A 17,854-nucleotide genomic window follows, 5' to 3' on the forward strand; every position below is an offset into this window, starting at 1 on the left:
TCCCTCTCTGATATTCTTTGTCTTCACTAGAACATGCTAGTACAGTCATTTCTAAAATCTTGTAGACATTAGGGTTACAGTATAACTGTTGTGTCCGTTTAGGCAAATAATTCAAAGGATTAACCAATATTTTATCTTCAGGGTTGTAAAAACACAGTTCTCAAACGAAGATACATGCTAGCATTTGTTAAAATTTTATTCAATGTAGTAAGGAAGGATCCAGAAGGAAGCCAAATTGCTGATTGTGTGAGAGTGTCTGAGGAATAAGGATTTATATAGTCAGTTGGAAAGGAATGTGCAATAATATTGCCAAGTTACGTACCAGATGGGCCAACTTTCTATGGGGTATAACCGTGTCGCCTCTGGGTTAGCTTCTCTGCTAGACAATAAAGTCCTGACAACCCTCTGTCCCTCACCTGGCTGGCTGTGAGCTGTCCATACCTCCAAGGGCTGAGGACTGTTAAAAATTCTGTAGCAGCAGGGGCGCCTGGGAGGCTCAGTTAGTTAAGTGTCTGACTCTTGATTGCGGCTTAGGTCATGATGTCACTGTTTGTGAGTTTGAGCCCCACGTGGGTTGACAGTGAAGAACCTGCTTGGGATTCTCTCTCTCTCTCCCTCTCTCTCTGTCCCTTCTCTGCTAGTGTTCTCTCTCTCTCTCTCTCTCAAAATAAATAAATAAACTTAAACTTAAAAAAAAAAACCCAGCTGGGGCACCTGGGTGGCTCAGTCGGTTAAGCGTCCAACTTCGGCTCAGGTCATGATCTCACGGTCCATGAGTTCGAGCCCCATGTCGGGCTCTGTGCTGCCAGTTCAGAGCCTGGAGCCTGTTTCAGATTCTGTGTCTCCCTCTCTCTGACCCTCCCCTGTTCATGCTCTGTCTCTCCCTGTCTCAAAAATAAAATAAAATGTTAAAAAAAATTTTAAAAAAACAACCCAAAAGCCCAGCAAAGTTACATGCCCCAAAATGTCCAATGAGGTCAAGCAGGCTTCTTAGAAAACATTCTGGGATGGTATTTAAAAAAAAAAAATCAAACAATCATCATTTTGCCTGTATTTAAGTTTGGGATGAAGTGGGTTTTTTTTTTTTTTTTTTTGAATGTTTATTTATTTTTGAGACACAGACAGAGTGTGAGTGGGGGAGGGACAGAGAGAGAGGGAGACACAGAATCTGAAGCAGGCTCCAGGCTCTGAGGTGTCAGTGCAGAGCCCGATGCAGGCTTGAACTCACAATTGTGAGATCATGACCTGAGCCAAAGTCAGACACTTAACCTACTGAGCCATAAGGCACCCCTGGAAGACTTTTTTTTAAAAAGTAATCTCTATGCCCAACGTGGGGCTTGAACTCGCAGCCCCAAGATCAAGAGTCACATGCTCTACTGACTGAGACAGCCAGGCACCCCCAAATTTACATAAATGGAATCATATAGTATGTACTCTTTTTTGGTTTGGTTCTTCCACTCAGCATAATTATTTTGAAATTCATTCATGTTGCTGTGTATATAAATCATTCCTTTTTATGCTGAGTAGTATTCCATGGATCGGCTGTACAATAATTTATCTGTTCACCTGTTGATGGACATTTGGGTTGTTTTCAGTTTGGAGCTATTACAGATGAAGTTGTTACTAATTCTTGTTCAAGTCTCTGTGTGGACATGTATTTGCATTTCCCTCTCTCAATTTCTTTTCTTTCATTCCCATCCCCCATTTATCTTCCTCTCACATGCAACCTTGCTAATATGTTTGATTTGTATTCTTTTGTTCATATGTATTTTTATAAAATGTTTACTGTTTTGTGAACATCTTTTCATCTATGAAAATATTTTACTAATCCAGGTACAGAACTGGTCTTTCTGTATTTAGTTTGGGGGAAAAAAAGGGATGTTCTTGTTTTTGTAACTTATTTTTCAAAAAGATATGAATTTGTCTTTGCTATAGAATCATTAAGTTCAGTTCTCATTGCTCAATACCAGGCAAAGCCATGGAGGCCCTGTGTAATGACCGTGGAGCACCGTAGGTCATTTGCTTGCCTCATGTCAATTTGAGCCCTGGGAAAAAAACCTAGACCCTGAGTGGTTGCATGGGTAGGGAGGCATGGCCTGGACTGTTGGGTTATCTGCAGAGGACATTGTGTAAGGAAAAACAAATTTCTCTTGTATTATGCCACTGAGATTTGGGGCTATTTTGTTACTGTAACTTTGTCTGTCCTGTCTTGCCTACTACAGACTGAGTACAGTAACAAAGGAAACACAGTGAATAGAAAACTAAAACAAGATAGACAGTTGGTGCAGTATATTTGCAATCGCAGTAAATATGACTTGGTTATATTTCCTGATAGATATGAGATAACCTAGAAAGAACTAAAAAAAAAAATCCAATGTTAAATACAGGAAAGTAAAGTTGAAAGTAAAGGGATGGAAAAACATATCCTAGGAAAACGCGAAAAGACAGGAAAGGATATTGCTCCCAATATCAGTATTAGACAAAATGTAATTCAAGATTATAAAAGGGGCACCTGGGTCACTCAGTTGGTTAAGTGTCCAACTTCGGCTCAGGTCATGTTCTCATAGTTTGTGAGTTCAAGCCTACATCGGGCTCTGTGCAGACAGCTCAGAGCCTGGAGCCTGCTTCAGATTCTGTGTCCCTCTCTCGCTCTGCCCCTCCCCTGCTCATGCTGTCTCTCTCTCTCTCTCTCTCTCTCACAAAAATAAATAAAACATTAAAAAAGGATAATAGAAATGTTCATATTTATAAGATTCATATGATTAATATTGAGCCAATTCTATTTCCGACAATATAACTTTGAAATATTGAAAGTAGAAACCGATCCAGAAAAGAAGTGTTTGATGAATTTGCAACCACTGTAGGAGATTTCCACGACTCTTTCAGAAACAGAACCGATAAACGGGCTTTGCGGGACTCACTGGGCACACATGTGACTGTTTCTCTTTGTCTTTTTGAACCTGTTCCATAGCTCTGGTTCTTTCTCTACCTCTGGTCCTGTTACTTCACTGATTCCCTCTGGTCACTTCCAGATGCAAACAGGTTTCAACTCCACAGTCCCAGTGTCCAGTCACCTGCAATAATGAAAATATTGAACATGAAATAAAATTAAATCTCCCCTACTGCAGCTGGGATGTGCTTTGGAGACCATGCTCTGGGGACATGACGTAGTGCTGTGGTCTGCTTCTCTTTCCCAGTTGCCAACTGAGATGTCTGAATCTGCCAGGGGTGAGGAGCAGGAGTTTGGAGATGGTCGGCAGAGAAGAGAAGGAAGGATAGGATAGGCCTGGTACCGTCCTAAGAAGGAGACTGGCTGTCTGGGCCTGGTGACTGACATTCATGTGACTTATGGGGCACTTTCCTGGGTTCTCCACACCTCACATGGCTTTGGTGAATGTGCTCTCATCTTGCACCCTGACCTCCTTAGCCCTTGAAATCTTCCTCCAGCTCTGCTTCTGCTGAGGTCTCTTTGCCTTGGGGTGGATGTTTTGTCTAGACTCTAACCCCATACCTATTCTTTCCCACATCTGGTCCAGGAGAAACAGTCAAACAAGTCTGAATGGTGGCCTAGCTCATGGCAGCAGAAAGCTCCAATGTCAGAGCATCAATAAGCCATGATTCTTGCTCTTTAGATTTTGGGGAGTGTTGGTCAGATGGGTCTACAGTTTGAGCATAATGAGTAAGAGATAATCCTTTGTCATGTTAAATTGCTGTAACTTGTGACCACAGCATCGCCTATGCTCCACTAACTGATTCAGCAGAAACCAGGGAGGGTAGGGGGCGATAAGCTGGATAGCATGATGCATAGAAAACATGAAATAAGATGGGATGGTACCCCCACCCCTTTTGACTTGAGGCTCCTCCCTCACCCTGCCCTTGGGGATGGGAATCGTAGCTTGGTAGCAGACAAAACCAAAGAAATCCTCTTCACGAAGCCCTCTGATTTGCTAAGCTCCTTATCTTGACATATTTTTTATATGAGTGAAGGGTGCCCTGTGGATGGGCTCAAGAATCACATTGTCAGGTTACTTAGATATTATTTTGTAAATTTTTTTTCTTGGTTTGCTCTCTGAAATGATTTTGTGATCCAATTTCTATTGGGTCTTTGCACTTCTGTTGAAACTTCTAATTTAACATCTTACTACATAAATACAAATAATTAAGTTTATAAGGAATTTGAATACCCTCTCATACAGGTTTAACCAATACTTGGTAAGCCATTTGGTAAACCTCACTTTTAATTTAAGAGACGAAAATTTATAAAACCTAGCCAATGAAGAGCTAATACACATTCCTTAAGGATACACATGGAACATTCATAAAAGTGCACTTATTGGAAAGAAAATTGTGATAAGTTACCAATGGCAAAAAACATACCATTATGTTCACTGACTACTATGCAATAAAATTAAAACAAATCTTAGAAAATGACATCCAGAACACCTGGGTGGCTCAGTCGTTAGAGGGTCAGACTCTTGATCTTGGCTCAGGTCATGATCTCGTGGTTCATGTGTTTGAGCCCTGCATTGGGCTCTGTGCTGATGGTGCAAAGCCTGCTTGGAATTCTATTTCTCCTTCTCTCTGCCCATCCCCAGTTTGTGCCCTCTCTCTCTGAAAATAAACAAATAAACATAAAAAAGAAAAAAGAAAAAAAAAAAGAAAACAGAAAAAAAAAAAGAAAAGAGAAAATGATATCCACCCTGTCATCTATATTGAAAAATTATACCTCAGTGTAACTCCAAAAAATAAAAATGGACATTCCTGTGAATTATGGTCGAAATGCTATGCATTTCAAAGTGAAGATTTTTGGCTTTAAATGCATCTATTAGAAAATAAGGGAGATTGTAGATAGTCTTAGCTTTCAAGAAATTCTAGAAAGGGAACAAAATAAATCCGAAAGAAATAGAAGGAGGAAATTAATAAAGAGAAGAACAAAAATGGGTGACAGAGACAATAGGAATAAACTGAACTGATCATTCAAGATTGATTCTTTAAAAAAAAAAAAAAAACAGAAAAGGGAACAAATTTTTGAAAACCTCAAAAAAAAAAAAAAAGAAAAAGAAAGAGAAGGAACAATGTTGGGAACCTAGCTACAGACAAGGAGATTTAAAAAAAAGTAGAGGAAGAAGAAAAAGAAAGGAAGAAAAGGCTATCTTTGTATCAAGTGAAGTGTATCAAGTGTATCAAGAAAAGACTATCTTTGTATAAAGTGAAAACTTAGAATGAAAGACATTTCCTATGGAAACATAATCAAAGTTGGCTCAACCCATGCATGAGATGGAAAAGGCATTTATGAATATCTACAAAACACCCAGATGTTACTTGTGAGTAAATATTACTAAATCTTCAAGGAATAAGAAAGAAATACCAAAAAAACAAAATATTTCTAGGATGACCAACAAACTTGATTTGCTTGGGACTGCGGCAGATCCTGTGGTGTGGGACTTTTGGCTTTAAAATTGAGAAAATCCTGGGACAATTTCAGGAATTGTGTAGACAGATTGGCATGACTCTGATATCAAAATGGGACAAAGGTAAGAAGAAAATTGGGATCCAAGTTAAGTATTAGCAAACTGAATCCAGCTGTTTTAAAAATAAAGTAATTTGGCAAAAAGGAATAGATGAAAGTGTTCTTAAATTGATAAAAAATAACTTCCAGAAATAACAGGAAACCTCATACTTTGTACTGAAAAACATTAGGGGCGTCTGGGTGGCTCAGTCGGTTATGCATCCGACTCTTGATTTTGGCTCAGGTCATGATCTCACGGTTTGTGAGTTTGATCCCTGAATCAGCCTCTACACCAAGCATGGAGGCTGCTTGGGATTCTCTCTCTCCCTCTCTCTCTGCTCCTTCCCCACTTGTGTGTGCACGAGTGCGCGCGCTCTCTCTCTCTCTCAAATAAACAAAAAAATAAAAGTGTTCTCAGTATGGGAGAGAACAGACAGTATATTTGCTTGACGTAGCACAGGAGATATTATCCAAGATAACGAGGCCAAAAGTATGCAAACATTGGAGAGGAAGGGACAAAACTGTAATTTGTAGATAATATTACTGTCTATGATGAAAAGCCAACCATTGATGAAGAAACTATTACAATGAATAAAAGAATTCAGCGAGGTGGCTGGGCAGAGTTCCTAATCACTAAGGGTAACAAAGTAGAATACATAGAAAAATAACTGATACTATTGGGTGCTTTCCTATGTGACAGACTCTGCACCATGCACTTGTGGTATGGTTTTTTATTTGATTCTCAGAACAACTTAATGAAGTATATCTATTGGTGTCCATGATTTGCCAATGCGGAAACTCTTTGGTCTGAGTAACTTGTGTGCACAGGTTTAAGTGGTAGAAACAAGAACTGAACCTAGGTATTTCATTCTAGAGTTTCCTCTGCTTTCCATAATAACTTAATTCATGATGACAACAAATAAATGTAAGATATTGGTGACAGGTACAGTTAAATGTCCTCCCATATCCTTACTTTTTTCCCCCATGGTGTAGACTTACAGCCAGAAGCGGCTGCCCAGCCAGGGCATTTCCCAGACTCCTTTCCACCAAAGTGGGGCCATGTGGCTAATTTGGCCAATGAAATCAGGCAGAATGATGTGTGTCACTTCTTGGTCAATGTGGTTAAAGGAGGGGATGTATCTTCTCTGTCTTAATCCTTGCATGGCTGGGTGTCAACACCCAGGGCAATCTTAGAAACCTAGTGTTGAAGATGGCAAAGACTTTCTCAGCATGGGACCTGAATGACTATGTGAAAAAGAGTTTATAAGACAAAAACCAAACTTCATTGTGTGAAACCACTGAAATTTTGGAGTTCTCTGTTATGTGAGCTAATGTTATGTTAACTAATACAAAATGTCCAAGATTTATGTGAAGACACTTCTAAAATTTTTGAGAAGAACACATGGGATTAGGACAAATGGATACCAAATGTCTGGATGAGACAACTGATTACTGCAAATATCGTAATATTTCAAAATATTATTTACCCTAAATTTCTCTAATTTAAATATAATACTTGACTAGACAATTTTATCATTTATTTGGAAAGTTAAACTAAGAAGATAAAAACATTTTGAAAGAGAACAATAAATGGTAGGAACTTGCTTTTTCACACATCGAATATCAAAGCCTATTAGAAGATTGTGATTAAATCATAAATGGCACTGGCACAGAAATTGACTAACAAATTGGTGAAACAGAACAGGTAGATCACGAATAGACCCACGGACATGTAAGAATTTGGCATATGACTAACTTGGCATTTAAAAAATTTTTTTTTAATATTTATTTTTGACAGAGAGTGAGAGATGGAGCATGAGTGGGGGAGGGGCAGAGAGAGAGGGAGACACAGAATCCAAAGCAGGCTCCAGGCTCTGAGTGAGAGATGGAGCATGAGTGGGGGAGGGGCAGAGAGAGAGGGAGACACAGAATCCAAAGCAGGCTCCAGGCTCTGAGCTGTCAGCACAGAGCCCGACGCGGGGCTCGAACTCACAGACTGCGAGATCATGACCTGAGACCATGACCATGATCATGAGCTGAAGTCGGAGGCTCAACCGACTGAGCCATCCAGGCGCCCCTAAGTTGGCATTTTAAATCAAGAAAGAATGGAGGGATGCCTGGGCTGGCTCAGTCGGTTGATTTTGGCTCAAGTCACAATACTAGGGTCATGGGATTGAGCCCTGTGTCGGGCTCCGTGTTGACTGTGGAGCCTGGTTAAGATTCTCTCTCTCTACCTATCTCTCTCTCCCTTTGCACTCTCCCCCATTTTCTCTCTCTCTAAAAAAGTATAAAGAATGGAGAAATACAAAACTTTTGTAAAGAAAATTGCTACCCATCTTGCAAAAAATAATGTTAGGTGATTTCACGTTCAGATTATTCTCAAAAATAAACGAACAGGAAATACAAAAATAGTGTAAAAGGTTATAGGAAAATATATCCTTGGAGTTATGGAAGTTCATAAAGGAAGTTTTTAAAAAGCCATAGAAAATATTTACGAACGATAACATGAAAATTAATATATAATGTATGGTAAAGGTGCCATAAATAAAGGAGAAAATACTAAATATATAGTAAGCAAATAATTAATACTCAGAATATGTGAAAAAAAACCACAAAACACCTAAAAATTTATTTAAAACTGACAACCCAGTAGAAGAATGGGCAAAAGAGTACATACCAGTAATTCATACAAATGTCAAAAAAAAAAAATGCTCAGCTCCACTGATAACTATAAAAATGCAAATTAAAACAATATAAGGATATAATTTCTTGACCATTAGATTGGGAAAAGTTGAAAAGGTTGCTAATATAAAATACTGGACAGAGTGTGAAGAAATAGCTATAGTTGTATTTTTGGTGGTATGGTTTTAAGGCACCGTATTTTGGCAACACTGTTAAAATTTTAGAAGCATGCACACTTTGATACAATTCCACTTCTTGACTATCTACTCTAGGAATTGATTCACTTGTATATATGAAGAGTTATATAGAAGGGTATTCATTGTGGTAATATAGGTAATGGGAAAACTTAAAAATAACTCCAGTGCTCACCCTAAAGTGAACTACAAGACACTATGAAACTGGAGTGATGTGGAGATAGATAGGATACTTAGAAATAAGACACATCATCAGCTTAAAAACACAATCTTTATAATGCCATTTATAAAGTGTGAAAGGAAAGAAAACCATAAAATGAATGTTTATTTCTGTATGTGCTTATATATGTATGTAGATGCAGAGAAAAAGGTAAGCAGCAGGAGCCTAGGGGTGTATAGGGGTTTTGGAGACATCTTTTACAATAAGATTGTATTTGTGTATTGCATAGATAATTTAATAAATTAAAATAGAAAAAGATGTAAACACTGAAATTTTTATTTGGATGGTTTTGGTGGGAATTGGGTGTGTGTGTGTGTGTGTGTGTGTGTGTGTGTGTGTGTGTGTGTGTGTTTGACATCTCTCTGGGTGATTTTGAGATCATTGGCTTGAAGATTGAGTTGTTGGCTATTGGAGATCACATATTATAGTCTTTAATTCAGCTGCTTATGTATTTTCTATAATCTGTAATTCCTTATGAAAATAAAGGCACAGTGCTTACTTCTGCAAGACATATACTAAATCTAGAACGACACAGAGAAGATTAGCACGGCCCCGCACAAGGGTGACACATAAATTCATGAAACATTCCATATATTTGTTAAGATGATAAATTTTATGTTATATGCATTTTACCACAATTAAAAAGATAAAGGTATAAATAACTTAATTAAAACCATAGAGAAAGATTTCAACTAACAGGCCCTTTTGTCACTAACTCAAATGTTATCAGTCTCGGTTTAAACAAATGTTAGTTTTTCCCTTTGTCTTCAGGGAAAGCTCTAGCTTTTCTCACAGTAGCAGTTTTAGGTGTGAGGAGTCTCGACCTGTCTGGGACCACCCAGCATACTGAGTTTGCCTGTCCCCTGTGCCACGTTAATGCGGACCTCTTCTGTGCACTGCCACTCAGCCTTGGAGTTGAGGCACTATCCACTCTGAAGAAGAGTTCCTCCCTGATCTCAGAGAAGCGTCTATTTACCCTCTGGTTCCTTATTCTATTTTTTGTCCTGCTGGGAGCCAAGAGAGAGGGCTCAGGCCATGCCCATGCCCAAGTGCAGTGATTGCCCGAGTGAAGTGAACCACGAGAAAAATGTCCTTATGAATAGGAATCAGCTCAAGAGTTGCTGCAGAAATACAGTTTTTAAACAGGGGGTACTGCCCTAGACTTGTTATATAAATTATACTATAAAATCTTCTAAATTCTGAATTCCAAAACACATTTGGCCCCAGGCATTTCTGATGAGAGCGCATTCAGAGGGTTTTTTTTTTTTTAATAAAAAAGGGTCTGTGGGTCTTTTATTTTTTTAAATAAAAAAGCTCTTAGAATAGTTTTTGGCACATAATAAACACCTAAAAATAAACTATTATTATGTCACATATAGCTTGGCCCCATGTGGCTGTTTTGCTCATAATCCAGAAATCTTTGTCACATTCTGCACATTTAAACCCAGGAGAAGCAAGCACATCACCTTGTGACCAAGTGGGTGATGTTCCAATTCACCTTTAAAACACGACTTCCCTATCTGCTTATCATCTTGCTCATTTTCGGTTTTCCCACCCCCATTCCCAGCTAGCAAGACAAGGACTCAATGTTGTGCTTATCAGCCGGACACTGAAAAAACTACAGGCCATTGCTGCGGAGATTGGTGAGTGACCCAAAGAAATAAGGGAGATGTTTGTGGAGCCCACAAACCAAGTCTGTAGGTCCTGCCTGTAGAGGCCCTGTCAGCATTCCTAAGGCTGCTCCTGGAGCCTGATGCACTGGTCCTTCTGCAGGGAGCCGACTTTACAAAGTTAAGGGCAGGACATAAGTGGCATTAGTTCAGCAGGGATTCTGTGGGCTGGGTGAAGTAGGAACAGACACATGCACACATAGGTCTACTCTCTCCTTGGTGGAGTGTCTTCATCTCTCGAATTAGTTCTGCTCATCCAGAGGTCCCAGCTGTTTTATTGCTTCTGCTACTTCCTTCAAAAGCAGAATCTATGTTTGGGCATTTCCCTGTATCTGTGCCCTGCTCCTTGCAGGGAGCTGAGGGATAGTCCTTGCTGGTGGTTATCAGATTTTTAAAAAATATTTGATCCAGGGCTGCCATGTATGGTTGTAAAAGTTGTACACTGTACAACTCTATGAGGCAGCATTTATACTATAATATTTGATCATTATGATCCACTGCAAGGTGTTGTTAGTTAATAGTAATCATATCCCTTTTTAGGTATTTTATTTTAATAATTATTAATTTAGTAATTTGTAAAATCCTTACCTCAAAAGAATGAGTCTTCAATTATGAAGACTTGTGAAGACTGTGACAGGCTGTCAGGGGATGGCCTTGTGTCTCTGGGGGAGATTTGGAATAGTGTGGGATGGTGGGAAGTGTGGGGCTGGGCAATCACACTATGGAGGCTCAGTGCCCTTCAACCAATGAATTCTGCTTTTGTTCCATGTCTGGATATCAAAAGTAACTTTGACCAAAACTAGGATATCCTTCAGTGTTTCTCTCATAATGCTAAGATGTGCTTTTTATTGTCCTTGAAAAGCAAGAAGTGTCTTTGGCCTGAAAACATCCCCCACCTGCCAAACTATGCCTCAAGATCACTTGTCCCAGAAATATTGGGTTTAACTCCAAAGTTGAGCAGGAAGCAGTTGCTGAACTCTACCTGTTGCTTTTATATCCACTGAAGGCTTCTGCACAAAGCCAAGTCCACATGGAATAGCAGAGCGAGCATGGACTTGGAGGGAGCAGAGTGTGGGTGTCTTGGGGCGAGTTAGCTTCTCTGAGCCCTAGTTTTCTCCTCTTAGCAATGGGTGTAATATCTACTTTACAAGGTTGTAGAGAGGTTTAAAATAAGATATTATATGTGTAAATGCTTTATGAATACTACCATGTTGGACAAATGCAGAGGATTGCTCTGTCTATGCCACGGGGACCTGACACTGAGGAGAGGCAACATATCACTATCCTCTTATGGCCTATAGACCAGGGGTCTCATCCTTGAGCATGAACAGGGTCACTGGGAGGGCATGCAGGGTGGAGCCTGAGAATTTCTAACTCCACTTTGAGAACCATTGCATTAAATTTATTTTAGAGCATATACTTGTCATCAGAGTAACTCTCAGAAACACCAGAAACCATCACTCACAAATCTTTTAGCATGTCCCAGCATTTATTGGGGACTTTTTCGTGTTTCTAATTGGGATAATGGTTTTATCCTCTTAAAGGTCTGCTCAGGTAGTGCCAGGAGCATTGGAGAAGTCCATGAGCAAGGGAGGGATTCGAACTCCTGTTCATTAAAGAATATCTGTTGTCTCTAATGCAGAGTGTACCACAGGGAGTAGCGTGAAGATTATACAAGCAGATTTTACCAGAGACAACATCTACGAGCATATTAGAGAAAAACTTGAAGGCTTAGAAATTGGAATTTTAGGTAAGTAAATTGCAAAATGCAAAGCATATTATAATACATTAGTAAAACAATTATCTTAGTGATGCTTGATTATTCTGTGGTAAACTTGAACTTAACCCATGACTGTCTTTTAAGTTGTAGCATTAAACAAAATATTACAATTTTTCAAGAGGCATATTGGATTAACACATTTATGTATGGCTTTGGAATGTATGAAACTAAGATACTTCACCTTTCCAACCATATTTTATAATATGAAAATGATTTTTTTCCCCCACTGATAACTGATATTAGACAGAAAGACAGAATCTCAGAAACATTGGCCTTGGGGCACCTGGGTGGCTCAGTTGGTTAAGTGTTAGCTCTTGATTTCTTCAGGTCATGATCTCACTGTTCATGGGATTGAGCCCTGTGTCAGGTTCTGCACTGACAGCTCGGAGCCTGCTTGGTATTCTCTCTCTTCCTTCTCCCTGCCCCTCCTCCCCCCACCCTTCATGCTGTCTCTCTCTCACTCTCTCTGTCTCTCAAAAACAAACAAACAAACAAACAAACAAACAAACAAACAAACAAACAAACGTTGGCCTAAAGAATTAGTTTAGCAAACAAACATTGCTGTGATTGATTCATGAAATAGCAAGTGAGCATGTTTATTTGAGAGTTGACTTTCTTATTCAGAAAACAAGATACTATTTTTTTTCTGTGGTGGCTTATAGACAAGATGTTTTATGACCTGATACAGAGTACAGTCTCTATATTGTACACAGAAGGAAGATTTGATTTCTAAACTTCCTGCTGAATTTTAAAAATAATGACATTTTTTACTAATAAAAAATGTAAACCACATTATTACAGAAAAACCAGAAAGAATCTATGAGCACACAAATTGGTTAATATCTCCACAGCCTGAGATAATGTTCTGGTACATGTCCTTCCAGACATATACACACATATTTCCAAAGCTGGGATTAAATTTACATACTCTTTTGTAACAATTTTAAAAACCATATACCACAAATGCTTCCCCATGTCTTTAAACTTCTAGGCAGTCATAGTTTTGAATGGCTGCATTGCATTCTGCCATACGGCTGCCTCATGATCCATATGATGTGCTTCCTACTATTGGACAATTGTTTTCCCCTTCAATTTCCTCACTGTTATCAAATTATGTTGCAAAGAACAGCCTTGAACATAATTTTTTTTTCTGTATGTGTTTCCTCAGGGAAACTTCCCAAGAGAAGAAACTTCTGGGGTTGAATATAAGCATTTTTAAGGCTTTTAATAAACACTTGCTACCAGCTCCTCTGACATCATTTTGTTTTGCCTTTTCAGTCAACAATGTCGGAATGCTTCCAAACTTTCTCCCGAGCCACTTCCTTGATACACCAGATGAAATCCAGGTAGGTCTGGTCTCTTTCTGTGGATGGTTTCCTCTCACTGGGGACCGGGCCTCCTGGCTGGGTAGTCACTAGGGCCTGGGAAAGGGTACAAGGGAGACTGTCTGGCCAAAATTCTGTATTCCAGGTGGATGTCTGTAGCTCTCCCTTTCTCTTTACCTAAGTACTTGCCACACAGGCAAGGGCACCACTTTCCATGACCATCTCTAGGATATAGACATCTTCCTCCTTCTCTGCACACCAAAACTTACCTGCCCACTGTCCCATTCTCTTGGGGCTCTGTGTTCTGCTTTATAATCTTTGAGGACTTTGTGTTGGCTAACACATTTACAGCTGTGGTTATAGGTGGGAGAAGGCCAGCTCTTTGGCTTTCATTGTCTTTCCAGGCAATAAGATTTTTTTCAACTTTCAGCGTGAGGAAAGTCTGTGACACAAAACTCTGTGGTTGGGGGTGTTGTACATCTGGCAACCTTGACCCAGACCCATGGCTGCCATTGCACGTCATCAGTGAATTTGTTACGCATTTAATAGTCCTTGAAGACATGATTTGCTGACTCTTCTCCAGGTCCTGACTTTCAAAATCATGTAGTTATACCCGTTCTGAACAGGCTGTCATTGTGTGCCTGTGGTCCTATTTAATCCCCAAGTCTACTGCATGGAAAAATAATGCCAGATTGCTTGGACTTTGCTGCATGTCCTTGCAAAATTCCCCTCTTAGCCACATATCTAACCCCATCTAAATCCCTATTTTTGGCACAAGTCTGTGTCTCTCTATTAACCATGATCCATTATTGTTTTTGTTTCTCTACTTATGTCTGCATTTGTGCTTGCCTCTGTATGTCCCTCCTTTCCTTTCTGTCTGTCTTGTGTGATTCTAGTAGTTTCTTTACCCGGCATCTGTAGCCCAGAACCTCTACCTTATATTATCATTTACCTTTCTATTTGCTATGCTGTTGTCTTCTAAACCCACATATGCTAACTCTCTTCCTTTAGCTGGAAAATAACCACCTTCCTTTGAAAAACTGTATTTTGAAGGAAAATCTCTAAATTTTGAAGGAAATTCTTAATTAACTTTTACTCAAGGTCAATTCTTATAGAATCGTAGTGGACGTCAGGTGCTCCCCAGTTCTAGAGCATACTTGGTGACCATCAATCAAGAACCTCATTTCCAGGCCGAGTGAGTGAGGGGCAGTGCTCAGACCCACCCTTTTGCCCATTTTATGGTTCTTTAGCACTGACTGCCTCTCAAGAGATTTTCTCAAATCATCCAGCTAATTCATGGTTGTGATTATTTATTACAGAGTCTCATCCACTGTAACATCACCTCAGTAGTGAAGGTATGTAGTCAATATCTGTGCTAAATGCTTAAAATGTAGTAGCTGTTGGAATCTGGCAACTCAGGAGAATTGCTTTCTTCTGCAGAAGCAGAATTCTGTGAAGCTGAACTGCACTTGATTGAGAGACCAGGCTGTGTTTTTTTTAATTGTCTCTCTTTTCATCAGGAAAATACAGTAATGAATTTATTCTCCAGAGTGTCTGAATCTCATTTTTCATCAAGTTTTGTCACATGTCAGGATATATTAGGCTTCAACATATTAGACATTGAAAGTTTCTCAGGATTCCAGAGTAACTTGAAAAAAAATGGTGCCTTCCTTTAATTTTCATCTTTGTTAATGGAGGAAAGCTCACTTGGTTTGAAAAATGACAGCAGGCCTGGCTTGGATTTTTCTGGACTTTTGACATTCAACAAATATTTGTTGAATTGAAATTCAAGATTTCTTTATTCTGATCCTATCTCAGCTACTAGTTAGTTGGACAGTGTTGGCCATGTGGTTTAACTCCCTTGAACTTCAGATTCTTCATCTGTTCTTGAAAGAATGTTGGACTAAGGGGTGTGTCAGGTGCCATTCAGCACTCATTTTCTTTGATTAGAGTCAACTGCATAAGCATTTGCAGGCATGACTATCACAAAGCTGTCCTATATTGTGCCTTTGTGTGAATAAGAAAAAGGCACCCCCTCAGAGCAGATGATTCGGGAAAAGGTGCTGCTTAAGCATGGATAGATGATGCTTTTGTGTGAACACAATGTTTCCCTTTACTCTGAATGGGGAGAGCCCTCCTAATGGCTTGTGAGTGAACCCTGGGCTTTCAGCTGACAGTCACCCCCACAGCTGGGCACCTTGCCCAGTACACAACATTCACAACTGCACATTACAGTCCTTCTGACTGCTCTGGAAGGTCCAGTAGAACTGTAGCAGTGAATCAGTACGATCCATGGTTTCATGGCATGGGGAGCGCCATTAGGGACAGGAGGTCCCAGTCTCATTTTTATAGCATGGCCTGGCAGAGAAGGGTTGCTTTCCCAAAGAAAAATAAGTTGCTATCAGTATAAGGAGGGAGATGGAGGCTGAGCAAACCAATGTAAAATGGACAAAAAGTTATGTTCACCATTGGTGGTTCTTCTGTAAAAAGTTTTGTAGTTGTGCTCAGTTTTTATTGGTACATACATCCTTTGTAAGCCGAGCAATCAATAGTTGTTTTAAAACCCCAGCTGATGTAACTGTAAGTTTTATAATGTCCAACTGTTGTTTGCAGCTTTACCACTAAAATCTTTCATGTTATTTTATACGTTGATCTTGCAGTCTTGGTCCATTTGGTCACAGGGTTTCCCAAATATATCTGACAACCTTCTGGCTCCTTTAGCAGACAAATGCTTTGATTTGCTAAAACATTTTTTATATATTGGTAGACACTAACTTCCTTAAATAGCAAAGAAAACAAATTGCAGATTAGCTTTCTGAGAACACCATGCCTCAGTTGGTCACACTGGTTGGAAGCATGACTAACATCACTTAGTCATCCCAGAGGAGCCACCTGGAAATAGTAGCGTTCTCTGTCAAGGGCAGGGATGTGGGAATGAGTCTGAAGGGAAGGTGGGGTAAGAGAGTAAATATCAGGAGCTTTGAGACAGAGAGACGCAGAAAGTCTAATGTTATCTCTCTGTTGGGATCATTCATCCAATAAGGCTAGTGATTTCAGTAGGGAGGCTTTGAAGAAATGCTGGTGCTGTCCAACACGCTCCCATAGTGCCCTTTAGGGGGAGGGGAGAGAGAGCCAAGGGGAAGATGAGGGCATCATCTAGTCCTCATGCTTCTCCTGTCTCCCTCAAAACCCAGACTTTCAGGAAGTAGTCTACTGCCACGCCACCCCCACTGCTGCCCCAGAGCAGTGAAAACATTATCTGGAGGCCCTCAGGGTTGGGATTAAAGTCCTGACCTATGATATAGGGATGGTGGCAGGCATAGAGCCTACTGAGAAGCTCCTGTAGGGCCCCAGACAACACAGAAAAATAGGCAAAATTTGTCTTCTGGTCTTCAGTCTCCTTTATGTCTCTGCCCCTCCCCTTCTGTTTGGATCCTCTCTTCTCAAGCCTCTTCTAGAGACATGCTTGATTCCACTCAGTTGTACTTTTGAGAACATTTCAGTCTGTGGGTTTGCCCCTCCCTCCCTCCCTTTCCTTCCTTCCTTCCTTTCTCCCTTCCTCTTTCTTTCTTTCTTTCTTTCTTTCTTTCTTTCTTTCTTTCTTTCTTTCTTTCTTTCTTTCTTTCTTTCTTTCTTTCTTTCTTTCTTTCTTTCTTTCTTTCTTTCCTGAGAGAGAGAGAGAGAAGCAGAGGGAGAGGGAGAGAATCTTAAGTAGGCTCCATGACCAGTGGAAAGCTGGCTTGCTCTCACAATGATGAGATTATGACCAGAACTGAAATAAAGAGTTAGATACCTACTCAACTGAGCCACCCAGGTGCCTCTGCCTCTTCCTTAACTCTTAAAATGAGTGCCTTATAATTATGACATGAAAAGCTCTTTTAATGGGGCATTTAAGCTGCAGAACTGGTAGGAAAAACCCCTTCCAGGGCCAGGCAAGTTGGGACAGGGAACAGATTCCTTCACACTGCTGTAATTCCAATGGACAGATAGACATGATCTGTATATGGAGCTATTTCACAGTCCGCCTGTGAGCTGCTTACTTGGCTGCTGTGGGATTGAAGAGATGTACTTCTCTATCTCATTCCTTTTATGTGAGACGTTCACAGATACTTGTTAGATTTCCTGACGTCCTTCCTACTTCTAACTCATGGGTGAAGTTTGTGATGGCCCACCTACTTATGCCTGTCTCCCAGAATGAAAAGTATCTGGGGAACTTCAGTGTTGATCCCATGGCTGGAAGCCAATTTCCGTAATTTTTCACTGCCCTCATTTTTCAGGAAGACTAGCTTTATGGGGAAGAAACCAGAAGCCTCTAACAGTTTGCCGTTAGTCTAGGTTGCCTCTTGTGGGTTTTATTCAGACTCTAGTGTTGCCAGAATCATCTCCAACGAGTGTCAGCAGATTTTCAAGGCCACCTGAGAGATAAAGCTCTTTTTTCCTACTTCCTCTGGCACCTGCTTCCCTAAGCCCCCAC

At 40.1% G+C, this 17,854-nt stretch overlaps 1 protein-coding gene and 1 non-coding gene across 3 annotated transcripts in view; both read left to right on the top strand.

Moving 5' to 3' along the window:
* The window catches only part of HSD17B3 (hydroxysteroid 17-beta dehydrogenase 3), a 52,669-nt gene that overhangs the window by 22,346 nt on the left and 12,469 nt on the right, over positions 1–17,854 (top strand). For both annotated transcript variants that reach the window (XM_058695481.1, XM_058695480.1), the window contains exons 3-6: positions 10,173–10,248; positions 11,918–12,025; positions 13,334–13,401; positions 14,700–14,735. In XM_058695481.1, coding sequence (XP_058551464.1) covers positions 10,173–10,248; positions 11,918–12,025; positions 13,334–13,401; positions 14,700–14,735 — 288 coding nt within the window. The remainder of the gene's footprint in view (positions 1–10,172; positions 10,249–11,917; positions 12,026–13,333; positions 13,402–14,699; positions 14,736–17,854) is intronic.
* Positions 9,099–9,202, top strand: LOC131492236 (U6 spliceosomal RNA). The gene has a single exon (XR_009251946.1). It is a non-coding gene; the product is annotated as a U6 spliceosomal RNA (small nuclear RNA).

This window comes from Neofelis nebulosa, chromosome 12, assembly GCF_028018385.1.
Source record: "Neofelis nebulosa isolate mNeoNeb1 chromosome 12, mNeoNeb1.pri, whole genome shotgun sequence".
NCBI lineage: Eukaryota > Metazoa > Chordata > Mammalia > Carnivora > Felidae > Neofelis > Neofelis nebulosa.